An 11,017-nucleotide genomic window follows, 5' to 3' on the forward strand; every position below is an offset into this window, starting at 1 on the left:
AAATAGAAATAGAATAAATATAAACAAGATAAGTAAATAAAATCGCAACGCTTGACGTTGCGCATTTCATACCAGGAAGTCGAACGTCTTGCGCGATGACGTCATCACCCATGCAGCGCGAAACGTAGGATTCAGAACTGTTAAACGTGAAGGCATTTTCCAAGACAAAAAGGTGTGTTTTGGTGACACAATGCGTCTTTAGACAAGTTAAATACGAGGAAATGGCCATTTACATTATTCTATTATGCATTATGTAATGCTTTGACGTTGTTGTTGTTATTGTTGCTTGTCTGTTTTGTCGAGCGTAACCCCTACGTAATATTATTAGCTAGCTTACCGCGTATATTACTTTCGTGAAAGGTCTAAAAAGTTATTCGTGCTTAAATAGACAAGTTGTGGGTTCCTAAAACGTCTACACAGTTCTAATAAAGTATAGTTAATATCTGTTGTTATTATTTACCTGTATCTGTAACTATACCTGTATGGTTCGTTGTGATGTTTTAAAGCCACGTGCCTTTCCGGGGTCGTGCATGACCCCAAAAGCCAGTAAAATTGAACAAAAATAGATTTATACACTCCTCGCAAAAGTTAAGGCCTTCAGGTGAAATCTTAGGATCAACTCAAAATGCACAATAACCTTTACAGGTGAATTTCATTTTTGCTTCTTTTTCTTGCAGAAAGCAAACATGTCTAAAATTGACAAAATGAGCATCCTGGGGGTGCGAAGCTTTGGAATTGAAGACAAAGACAAACAAGTAATCGAGTTCTTTACTCCCCTTACGGTTCTGGTTGGTTCCAACGGAGCAGGCAAAACGGTACAGACTTTCACAGACACTCAAGAGTACACATTGGAGCTAGAATTGATTGTACACTATATATTTTTTTGTGTTTCAGACCATAATTGAGTGCCTGAGGTATGCAACTTCAGGAGAACTTCCCCCAGGTTCTAAAGGAATTGCTTTCGTCCATGATCCAAAGGTGAATTATTATTTTTAGATCTTGTGCATTCCCTAAATTCTAATGTGAGCATTCATCAACATGTGATTCCAGGAGGCCCACGAAACAGACGTGCGGGCGCAGATTCGACTTCTGTTCTCTGATGTCAACGGAGACAAAATTGCCATCCAACGTTCCATGTCGTGTACCCAGAAGACGAAGAATTACTCCTTTAAAAGCTTAGAGCAGGTTATTACTCGGTTAAAGTAAGTCCTGACTTTTTTAAGTCATGTCAAGCCTGGCTCTTTATGTTGTGAGCCTATTCCGGTCTTCAATCAACCTAGCATGCATGATTTGGGAGCGTAGAAGAAAAAATGCTCATATTCTCCACTTGTATTTATCCAGGGATGGTGAAAAGGTGAGCTTGTCATCCAAGTGTGGCGAGTTAGACCGCGAGATGATTTCTTCATTAGGCGTTTCCAAGCCCGTGTTGAATAACGTCATATTCTGCCATCAAGATGATTCCAACTGGCCACTTAGTGAGGGCAAGGCGCTCAAAGAAAAGTTTGATTCCATCTTTGCTGCAACCAAGTAAAGCCAACTAATTTGCACATTTCACCCCTCTCACTGCCAGTAGATGTTTTACTGACATTCGTATCACCTTCAAGGTACATCAAAGCTCTGGAGACGATGCGTCAGTTGCGTCTCAAGCAGAGCAACACCGTGAAAGAGTGCCAGGTGGAGTTGCACTTTTTGAAGCAGAACAAAGAGAAGGCCCAGCAGATTAGAGAGCTTGTCGCCTACAAAGAAGATCAACTGATGGCCTCCAGGGACCGTGTCCAGATGCTGGAAAGCCAAATCGAGCCACTGGAAGTGCGTGCTGTTGCGCCGTTTAAAATCAAAGTGATAACATGCTATATAAATAAGTAATTGTATTTTTTTTCTTTCAATTGTTAGAATCAGATGGCAGACATTGACTTGAAACTGGGCAAGGTATTGAAGCTGGACAATGATATCAAGGTATTGGACAGCAGGAAGAAACAGATGGAGGAGGACAACAAGGAGCTCGAGGAAACAATGGAAAAGGTGCAACACTTAACCATGAAATGAACACTCATCTAAAACTTTAGTACAATTCATTGAGGTCTAATTAAAAAAAACGTCACACATTATAAAAAAATAATTTGAAATACTCCAGAATAGCTTTGAGCCTGTCGTCCTTGTTTGCTTGCAGATGTTCCAGGGTTCGACCGAGCAACTGCAAGAGGCTTACCTGAACCACCAGAGAACCGTAAGGGAGAAGGAAAGTAGACTGAAAGACTGCCAGAAGCAGCTGGAGCAAGCCGACAGAGAGTGTCAGAGACTCAACAGACAAAAGTCCGAGCTCCTAGTAGAACAAGGTACGTAAGCACGAGACAGAAAGAAAACCGGAACAATTTGGTTTGTGACTAGAAAGAAGAGTGGCTAAAAATGTTGTAAAATGTCTTCTGGTCTTCCCAGGACGTCTCCAAGTAGAGTCTGACTGCCACACACAAAACATCAAGAGCCGTGACACTCAGGTGAGAGCAAATCCTAGCGCTCAAAATCAAACTACCTAGTTCTTGGGAGAGCCTAGCGACTGACCTTCGTTTCACTGTCGCAGGTCCGCTTATTGTCGTCCCAACTGGAGATGGAAGGTTACGACCGGCCGCCCTTCACGACTCTCCAGCTCCAGAGCTTCCATCGTCATGTCACTCAAAGACTGGAGCAGGAAAAGATGAAAGTTGCTCAGGTTATGGTAAGAAAAAGTCAGACCACTCAAGCCAGTTAATTGATGAGAGTCACACATTTCACCTCTCGTTCCTTAAATCAGGCGGACCTGCAGGAAAAGGAGCAGCAGAAACAACAGTTAATTGATGATATCAGGGATAAGAGGACAGGTCTGGAGAGAATCATCGAACTGAAAAAAGACATGCAGCTAAAGAAGCAGCTTGAGCTCCAGAATGTCCACACTGAGCTGCAGAGGCTTGAAGGTTCGTTCGGCAGAATGCACGAGCTGGAAAGCGAGCTGGCCAAAGCGGTGAGTTTGTCCATTTTCCAAAGTTAGTAAAAAAGAAAAACCATCAACCAAGCTCATTTATTGTCTTTTCAGGAACATGAGCTGCAGAGTGCCCTCGAGACGTCCAACGTAGAGGGGCTGAAGGTCGAGGTTGAGGGGCTCCAGAGAGAAAAGGCAGAGCTCGACCGCACACAGAGGCAGCTGGACCAAGAGATGGCCGTGCTCAACATGCACACAACAGCACGTACTCAAATGGACATGTTGACTAAGGACAAGGTGACATTTGTCATCCTTCCTCATGCTTGTCTGCTGTTTCCCCTTGTGACATTCCATCTTTTCTTTTGCTTTTGTAGAAAGCGAAAGAGGAGCAGGTACGCAAGATCAAGTCACGTCATAGTGATGAACTGGTGGCACTGCTGGGCCACTTTCCCAACAAAAGAGAACTGGAGGACTGGCTTTACGCTAAGTCAAAGGAAATAAACAGAACCAGGGACAAACTCGCCAAACTCAAGTGAGTTATCTAATTATCACATTATCGGAACCTTCAAAGTCGAGCACTGCAAGTCCTATAATTTTCAAAATTCATGTCACACCACTAATACTGTAGAGGAAGCATTACCTGTTAATTGAGCTTTTATAATGATTTCAAATCGTTGGAGTCAGAAACCAAGTAATTCTATTGTACATGAAGACATTGTTTTGAAATTAAAAAACCTTGGAAGTCAATTAGCATTGCAGTTCCACTTTGCAGGTTCCTTTCTGTTTATGTTTGGGCCTTGTTATTGAACCTTACTTTGTCATGACGAGCTTGTTATGATTTCACAGTAAGGACCTGGCATCCAGCGAGCAGAATAAGAGCCACATTGCTGCTGAGCTCCGTAAAAAGGAGCAGCAGTTGACAAATGATGAAGAAAAGTTCTTCAACGTCTGCGGCAGTCAAGATCTGGAGCAGGACCTCAGCAAATTGCAAGAGGACCTGGAAAAAATTTCCAAACAAAGAGGTTGCCGTGTGCACTACATTTATGCAAATAAATTCAAAAAGTTATATTAAGTTTTTTTTTTCTTTTCTTCTAGCCATGCTTGCTGGAGCCACTGCCGTCTACACTCAGTTTATCAGCCAGCTGACCGAGGAGAGGGAGCCCTGCTGCCCCGTCTGCCAGCGAACGTTCCCGTCCGAGCCCGACTTACAAGAGGTCATCAGCGACATGCAGTCTAAATTGCGACTGGTTCCAGACAAGCTGAAGAACACCGAGCAGGACCTGAAGAGGAAGGAAAGAAGGAGAGATGAGATGGTGACACTAAGACCAGTCAGGTATAACATGTCAACTCTAATATGTATAATACACTATATAAGCTTGCAAATTGGTTGAACTAAAAACAATGAATAGTTTAGTCCACTAGATGGCGTGAGATTATAATGAAACACCTATAAAAATATATGCTCAGTAGTTTGGAAGCTCTAAAGTAAAATGCAATCTGTAGCGTGAAGGTGGTTTTTGGAATTTCAAGAAAATAATTACCATAAGAATCAATGGAGTGATTTGCTGTTCATCTACTGAGCAATCAGTTCCAACCATCCTCACTTTTCCTCCTATGTACTTTACGTTCATGTTTACCTGTCCCCGCAGGCAGTCCATTGTTCAGTTACAGGAGAATGAGTTGCCTGAGCTGCGAAATCGACTGCAGAGTGTGAACAGAGATATTGAGAGGCTGAAAAGAGATGTGGAGGAACAGGAGACTCTGCTTGCGGCTCTGATGTCAGAGGAGGAAACCGTCAAGGCCTGTCAGCAGGACATCGCTCTGATGGACAGATTCCTGGTACGATTCTCCCGTTTGCTTCTGGGAACATACGAGATGTCATTGTGACAATTCAAAATTCCTCTTCTTTGTAGATGGATCTAAAAGAAGTGGAGGTTAAAATAGCTCAGAATGCAGCTAAACTCCAAGGAGTAGACTTGACCAGAACCGTCCAGCAAGTCAGTCAGGAGAAGCAGGAGACTCAGCTCAAATTAGACACCAGTAAGATGATCTAAGCTCGCTCAGTGTTTCCAAACATGAAATGAGCCAAGGCACACCACCAAACAACAACAAAAAAGCCACTAAAGTATGAAAAACGTCTTGACACCCCTTTTCCCCACCGCGTAGCATCCAGCAGGATGGATCTGAAACGCAAGCTGATCCAAGACCAGCAGGATCGGATTCAGATGCTGAAGAGTTGCGTGAATGAGACCAAAGCGGAGAAACTCCAACTGAGCAGCGACATGCAGAAGCAGCACCAGCTGGAGGAGCAGCGTGCTGATTTCTCCGCTGAGAATCAGGCCTTAACCAGGGACATCCGGGTACTTTCATTGCCATGCCGAAATTTGACTTTCTTCCGTTCGGGCTTAGCAGAAAACAAAGGAACCAAATGCCATGTTCTCACCACAATCAGGAAGCGAAGGAGCAGCTGTCTCCGCTGATCTCCACGTTGCATAAGATGCAACAGGAAAAAGAGGAGATGATGGGACGTAGGAGGCAGAAGCAGGAGGAAGGACAGGAAAAGGTGGATGCATGATTACTCGCAAGTCTTTGTCCATTTACGTTTATCTACTTCACCATTTGTCAATGGCAGATCAACACCATCAAAGAGAAAATAAAGACCATCTCCGACGTGGAAGGGCACATCCGCGCGTATATTGAAGAGGGCAAACATGAACACCAGGAGGTCAGTCATTCTATGTTACAACACTGACCCTTAAAAGCGGACTGATCAGTCGTGTCCAAGATACTCAAAGTCTTTGTATTAGCGCTACAGATAAGCATTTTTTTTTTCTGTCGTCGCAGAAAAAAGAATCTCAACTTCAAGAAACCAACACGCTGCTCCATGTGGCTGAACGTCACAAAGAGAAGATCAGCAAAGAGAAAGAAAACATCCGTCAGGACATCGACACTCAAAATGTAAACTAGTCCAACAGTGCAGTGTTTTCCAACATTTAGCCATGGCACATATTTACCTATTTTGTTTTGTATTTATAAATATCACACATAATCTTTTACCCAAAGAATGTGATAAAAAGTGTGCGTTGAGATACAATTTTAATTTTATTGGAAGCACATTTAATTGTTCTGCCAATGCACAGATAGACAATGTATTTTTTTTTTTTTTTTTTTTTGAGGAAATGAAAATACACTGTTAGGGAGTCATTAAATGGAAGTTTAACGTATATGTTCCCTCATGGCAGGTGCAAGAGCGCTGGTTACAGGACAACCTGACCCTAAGAAAGCGTGTTGAAGAGCTAAGAGAGCTTGTGGTTAAGCGGGAGGCCTTTTGCAAAGAAATAGGCAACATGCAAGTGACACAACTGCGCCAGTAAGAGCCCTCATCTGTGCTTCGCCAAATAAATCATTGTCAGTTCGTTTTATCCGGGGGTCTCACTTCGACTCTTTTACGTGCTCGTGCAGAGAACGACGTGAAGCCGAACGCAAGTTGGAGGAGCTGAAGAATAACCGCAGCACTGCGTTCGGTCGCCAGAAAGGCTTCGAGGAGGAGTTGCTGCATCACAAGTGAGCTGCGCTATGCTACCGAGCTAGCCGTCATCGCCTTTACTGGCTGTGCGAAAAAACTTGACGTATCGCTTTCAGAAAAGAGTTGCGAGAAGACCAGTACGGTAAAGCGGACGAGCGCTACAAAAACAAGATGATCACAATGCGTACAACAGAGCTGGTCATCAAAGACCTGGAACTCTACTACAAAGCTCTCGATCAGTAAGTGTGACACTTTGCTTTATCACCCAGCGTGACACGCCGCACCTTAAATGGTGACAAAGAACCACTTTTTTCTAAATGAAGCTCCACTAATCACTTCCTTGCCACCAAAACAGCACCAACTGAATGCTTTTATTGTTTTGCTCCGAACATAAAAACAAGAGAATATGTGAATAGTTTGCAAAAAAAATGCTTGGAATTGTACCTCTGTCAATGTATAATAGCACTTCACGAAAAATTTTAACTATAAAACTCCGCAAGTATTTGGAGTTAGAAAAGAAATAATGTCACTAAGTACAAGCAGCTGATAAATCTGTAAAAAAAACAACAACCTTAAAGTGGATGACGAAAGGGTCACAGGGATTTTACGGGGCAGTGTGTCACTGTCAGACAGTCAAAATGGCACAGTGGAAGTGTTATTTCCGTCACGCCCGCATGGTTGAGTCAGCTGTTTCGTCAGCATTATCAATAGCAAGAGCAAGGACCCCTTGGCTGCCTTCCAAGGAATGATGGGTGTGTGGCCCAGTTAAAAAATGGACTTGGCCTTTAACAACAAATTATGTCAAAAACATGTGGCCTATACAGTAGGTCTTAGTACTTTATATTGAATAGGAAAAAAAAAGATGCATTGTTCGCAATACTCATTATTTTATTTATATCCATTCAAAAGCTTCAAAAAGAATTAGCTACTACTTGTTGTATGGAATGGAATAAAAAAAAACCTTACTAACCCTTTCTGCCTTGTCAGCAAATCAGACAGATTGATAATGACTTTTCCTTTTTTCGTCATGACTCGCCTCTTCAGGGGCCATATATGGGCCTCGGAAGAAGGCAGCTGATTTCCACGTGATAGTTTGACCACATTAGAGTTGCTGGGTTGTTGGGCCAAACGTTTCGAGTAACACAGGAAGGCCATATATCACCTTTATCAACCTAGTGGTTTACCGTATATCAAAATGACGCAAATAGAAATAGCTTATGTTATGGAATAATATACAATTAATCACCTTCGGTATCCTCTCAGAAGTGTTTATCAGCAATTTTGTATGAGATGTCGTAACTTTGCATTTCAAATAAATAAGCAAATAAATAACTAAATACACACACGCACATATATACGTATATATATATATAATATATACAGACACACGCGTCCATCCATTTCTCCCCCCTCATCCTTCATAACAAATACAGCATGGAGTTGGAAAAAAAATGCAATTGCCTAATTTTAGAGCCATCATGAAGTTCCACAGCATGAAGATGGATGAAATCAACAAACTCATCAGGGACCTTTGGCGGAGCACCTACCGAGGACAAGGTATCTTAAATTCCACAGCAGAAGATCATTATTTTTAAGCGTGAAATTGTCGTCATTGTTTCATTCAGAACAACAGTTCTGCACACCATGGCATTTTAGAAATAAAATGAAACACAAGCCATGGGTGTTCACCCTGGTCCATCCTCATCTCAATCAATTCTCTTCCCAGATATTGAGTATGTAGAAATTCGCTCGGATGTGGATGAGACTTCTGCCGGAGCGCGACGAAGAGTTTACAACTATCGAGTAGTCATGGTAAAAGGAGATACCAGTTTGGATATGAGGGGGCGCTCCAGTGCTGGCCAGAAGGTACCTACTTGATTTTTTTTAATAGCTTTGTGTACTTTGTGTATCATAAGTCTGATTCCGTGTGCTCGCAGGTGTTGGCATCTCTCATTATCCGTCTTGCCTTGGCGGAGACCTTCTGTCTGAATTGCGGGATCCTCGCACTGGATGAGCCCACCACCAACCTGGACAGAGAAAACATCGAGTCGCTGGCACACGCCCTTATCGAGTCGGTGCACATGCGCACACACACACCTTGCAAATGATCCCATAATTACAGGGGAAACATTTTCAAAAAGCTTCACTACCAAGTGTCAGAGTGATTGAAAACAGAAGATCCCCTCCTAAAAATATCCACTAATATAGAGTTTACATACCATAAAATGTTATATGTGCAAAATGCGTGGCGCATTGCTGTAGATCCCAACAGCAATATCAGCAAAGATAAAAAAAAAAAAAAACGGAAAACTTTATTGTCATTAGCAGCATCCATGTGCGACTTTTCAACTCGCATCCCTTTTCCTCCTCTTCTATGGGCACAGAATCATCAAGAGCCGCTCCCGCCAGCGCAACTTCCAGCTGCTGATCATCACGCACGACGAGGACTTTGTGGAGCTGCTGGGCCGCTCCAGTTACATCGAACACTTCTACCGCATCCGCAAGAACCGAGAACAGAACTCTGAGATCATCAAGTGCAGTATCAGCTCTCTCTCCTCCTATTTACACTGAGTATACCGCAACACTAGTTTCATCGTTACCATTTACAGTTCCACATATGTTCATTATACAAGAAAAGACCTAAATACAAACAAAGATTATTCTAGAAATCAAATTTCAATGTTTTTGGTCGGGTTTAGGTTTTCTGAATTCACCAAAAACAGAGAAATGACATAAGTTTGCATCTTGAGTATTGTATCAAAGTGTTGTTGATTGATTGAATGGCTTTAGAACGCTGCATTGTTAGCAGTACCAGTGAGTTTAATACAAAGTTGAGTTTCTTGCATTAAAAAAAACAACTTCCTGCAAGCTGCAATCTGTGTGGAAAATGTGAGAATATAGATATATATGTGTATAGAATATCAGTAATATTGTTAAAAAAAAATGTTAATGAGCTCATATGTTTCGTTAATGGTCACATTTGAATTTCATACCCTGAATGTTATTCCGCTTTTCTAATATTTTGACCCAATATGACACACAAATTCAAAGAAACATACTATCTCATTTTGTTTAATCAACTAAATCTTATTTCCGAGTACTGCAGGGTAGCAGCATTTTTTTAAGGGGGTGGGGGGAACGAGTAGTATAAGTTCCATGCTTGCGATTGACGCATCACAACGAACTAGTAGCTGACAATTCAAGCGCACTCTGACGAGGTGAACTCAGAAGCGAAAATGATGACCATGATGACGGCGACGCTCTTGATGATGGCTTTGCTGGGCCATCCAACTTCACTGGGCCATCCAGTTTCAACCAAGCCGACCCACCAAAAACCCGAGCATAAACTCAAACCAATCATCGACTTGTTTGATAGCAACATGTCATTACCCACGGTAAGAGAATCGCAGTTTCAGTCCACCATAATAAAATAAAAAATACACTACATTGATGGTGCATAGATTTTTAACTGTAACTTTTTATTTCTTTACAGGGAGACTTTGATCGTTTGACACATCTGGCAGAGGGCATTGGAAGATGTGAGGTGAGGATGAGATCAGGCACATGGATAAAAAAAAAAAGGAAGAAAAAATGTCAAGCATATTGATAGTAATTGTGCTTTTACCCCAACAGGCCAAGTTCTTCTGCAAAGTTCACGAGCTCCTGAACAAAACAAAAGAGACCGAGGAGATTGCAAGACATTTAAAGGTGTACAATCGTCTGAAAGAAGTAAGGATAACATTGACTGTCCCATTTGTATTTGATTTCTTTTTGCGCAAGCATCTTTGGGTCTTTGAAAAGCGCGATACAAATTGAATGAATTATTATTATTATCACTGACTGTTCTCTCGTATTGCAGTTTCAATGCAAAGATGTGCTAAAGCAAGTGGCACCGACGGGCAACAAATACCAAATGCCCCTTCTTAAAGAGGATCTCATCAAATGCATACGATACAAAATCATGCGCAGCTCAACGAGCACCATCATGCCTTCAACAACCAGGCCGTCGCAATAGACACAAAGGTCACTTTGAAAATGAATGACGTTAAATGTGTTCACCCTGGTTTACAAAACTGCTACTTCATCAACTTGAAGAGCTCTTCAAACTGCTGCAGTCGAAATCATTGGAATTCATCTATTTATTATATACTGTGTATTTAAGTGGGATATTTAATGTACTCCCAACAAATGAAATAAAATGAAATCTTATTGAGCATTTATAAAATGTGTTTGGAATGTTTTTTTTTATATGGTATAAGCGAGACCAGAGGTTCACAAACAAATGATAAAAGGGTATTTTAGAATGGAGCAAAATGATTAATTTTTCACTTATTTCCAATATTGTCACCTGTACAACTCAGTTTAGAAGGGAAAATAAACAACTAAGAAAAATATGGTTGCACAGGTGTGTACAAATTCACACCTTGTAAGCACCTCTGATTAACCCCATATAAAAGTTTTGATTTTCTTGTAGGCTTTTTCTGACATTACTGTCATCACTTCTTAAACCCCGCTTTGACTATATGTTTTATTTCATT

The 11,017-nt window shown here is 41.6% G+C and overlaps 3 protein-coding genes across 5 annotated transcripts in view; 2 read left to right on the top strand and 1 right to left on the bottom strand.

The window, feature by feature from the left end:
• Window positions 1-92, bottom strand: part of drd1b (dopamine receptor D1b) — an 85,394-nt gene extending 85,302 nt beyond the window's left edge. For both annotated transcript variants that reach the window (XR_015863069.1, XR_015863067.1), the window contains exon 1: window positions 73-92. The gene's annotated coding sequence lies outside the window, so the exon portion shown is untranslated. The remainder of the gene's footprint in view (window positions 1-72) is intronic.
• On the top strand, window positions 71-9,354 carry rad50 (RAD50 homolog, double strand break repair protein). 2 transcript variants are annotated; one of them, XM_088398743.1, is made up of 28 exons: window positions 71-172; window positions 678-815; window positions 895-978; window positions 1,051-1,202; window positions 1,342-1,527; window positions 1,605-1,809; window positions 1,894-2,022; window positions 2,171-2,336; window positions 2,437-2,495; window positions 2,579-2,713; window positions 2,789-2,995; window positions 3,068-3,250; window positions 3,328-3,485; window positions 3,800-3,975; window positions 4,049-4,286; window positions 4,603-4,792; window positions 4,867-4,993; window positions 5,120-5,313; window positions 5,406-5,516; window positions 5,586-5,678; window positions 5,798-5,911; window positions 6,196-6,323; window positions 6,416-6,517; window positions 6,596-6,718; window positions 7,951-8,036; window positions 8,206-8,345; window positions 8,417-8,550; window positions 8,864-9,354. In XM_088398743.1, exons 2-28 carry the CDS (start codon window positions 687-689, stop codon window positions 9,048-9,050), a joined length of 3,936 nt encoding a protein of 1,311 aa, XP_088254869.1. In that variant the 5' UTR covers window positions 71-172; window positions 678-686; the 3' UTR covers window positions 9,051-9,354. The 2 variants fall into 2 exon arrangements, with proteins under 2 accessions (XP_088254869.1, XP_088254870.1); XM_088398744.1 differs by lacking the exon at window positions 71-172 and adding an exon at window positions 396-601.
• Window positions 9,355-9,499: 145 nt separating this feature from the next.
• Window positions 9,500-10,704, top strand: LOC148386679 (uncharacterized). Its single transcript, XM_088398774.1, has 4 exons — window positions 9,500-9,874; window positions 9,973-10,023; window positions 10,113-10,208; window positions 10,339-10,704. The coding sequence occupies exons 1-4, from the start codon at window positions 9,716-9,718 to the stop codon at window positions 10,492-10,494; spliced, it is 462 nt and encodes a 153-aa protein (XP_088254900.1). The 5' UTR covers window positions 9,500-9,715; the 3' UTR covers window positions 10,495-10,704.
• Window positions 10,705-11,017: the final 313 nt, after the last annotated feature.

This window comes from Syngnathus floridae, chromosome 15 (assembly GCF_059516105.1).
Source record: "Syngnathus floridae isolate MCC-2025c chromosome 15, RoL_Sflo_1.0, whole genome shotgun sequence".
NCBI classification, from domain to species: domain Eukaryota; kingdom Metazoa; phylum Chordata; class Actinopteri; order Syngnathiformes; family Syngnathidae; genus Syngnathus; species Syngnathus floridae.

Excerpts from the sequence above, each read along its gene's own strand:
- rad50 (XM_088398743.1), top strand. The coding sequence starts at position 687 with ATGTCTAAAATTGACAAAATGAGCATCCTGGGGGTGCGAAGCTTTGGA. Across the intron at positions 2,714-2,788 it reads TGAAAGTTGCTCAGGTTATG|GCGGACCTGCAGGAAAAGGA; the intron begins GTAAGAAAAAGT and ends TCCTTAAATCAG. Across the intron at positions 4,793-4,866 it reads CTCTGATGGACAGATTCCTG|ATGGATCTAAAAGAAGTGGA; the intron begins GTACGATTCTCC and ends TCTTCTTTGTAG.
- LOC148386679 (XM_088398774.1), top strand. The coding sequence starts at position 9,716 with ATGATGACCATGATGACGGCGACGCTCTTGATGATGGCTTTGCTGGGC. Across the intron at positions 9,875-9,972 it reads GCAACATGTCATTACCCACG|GGAGACTTTGATCGTTTGAC; the intron begins GTAAGAGAATCG and ends ATTTCTTTACAG. Across the intron at positions 10,209-10,338 it reads TGTACAATCGTCTGAAAGAA|TTTCAATGCAAAGATGTGCT; the intron begins GTAAGGATAACA and ends CTCGTATTGCAG.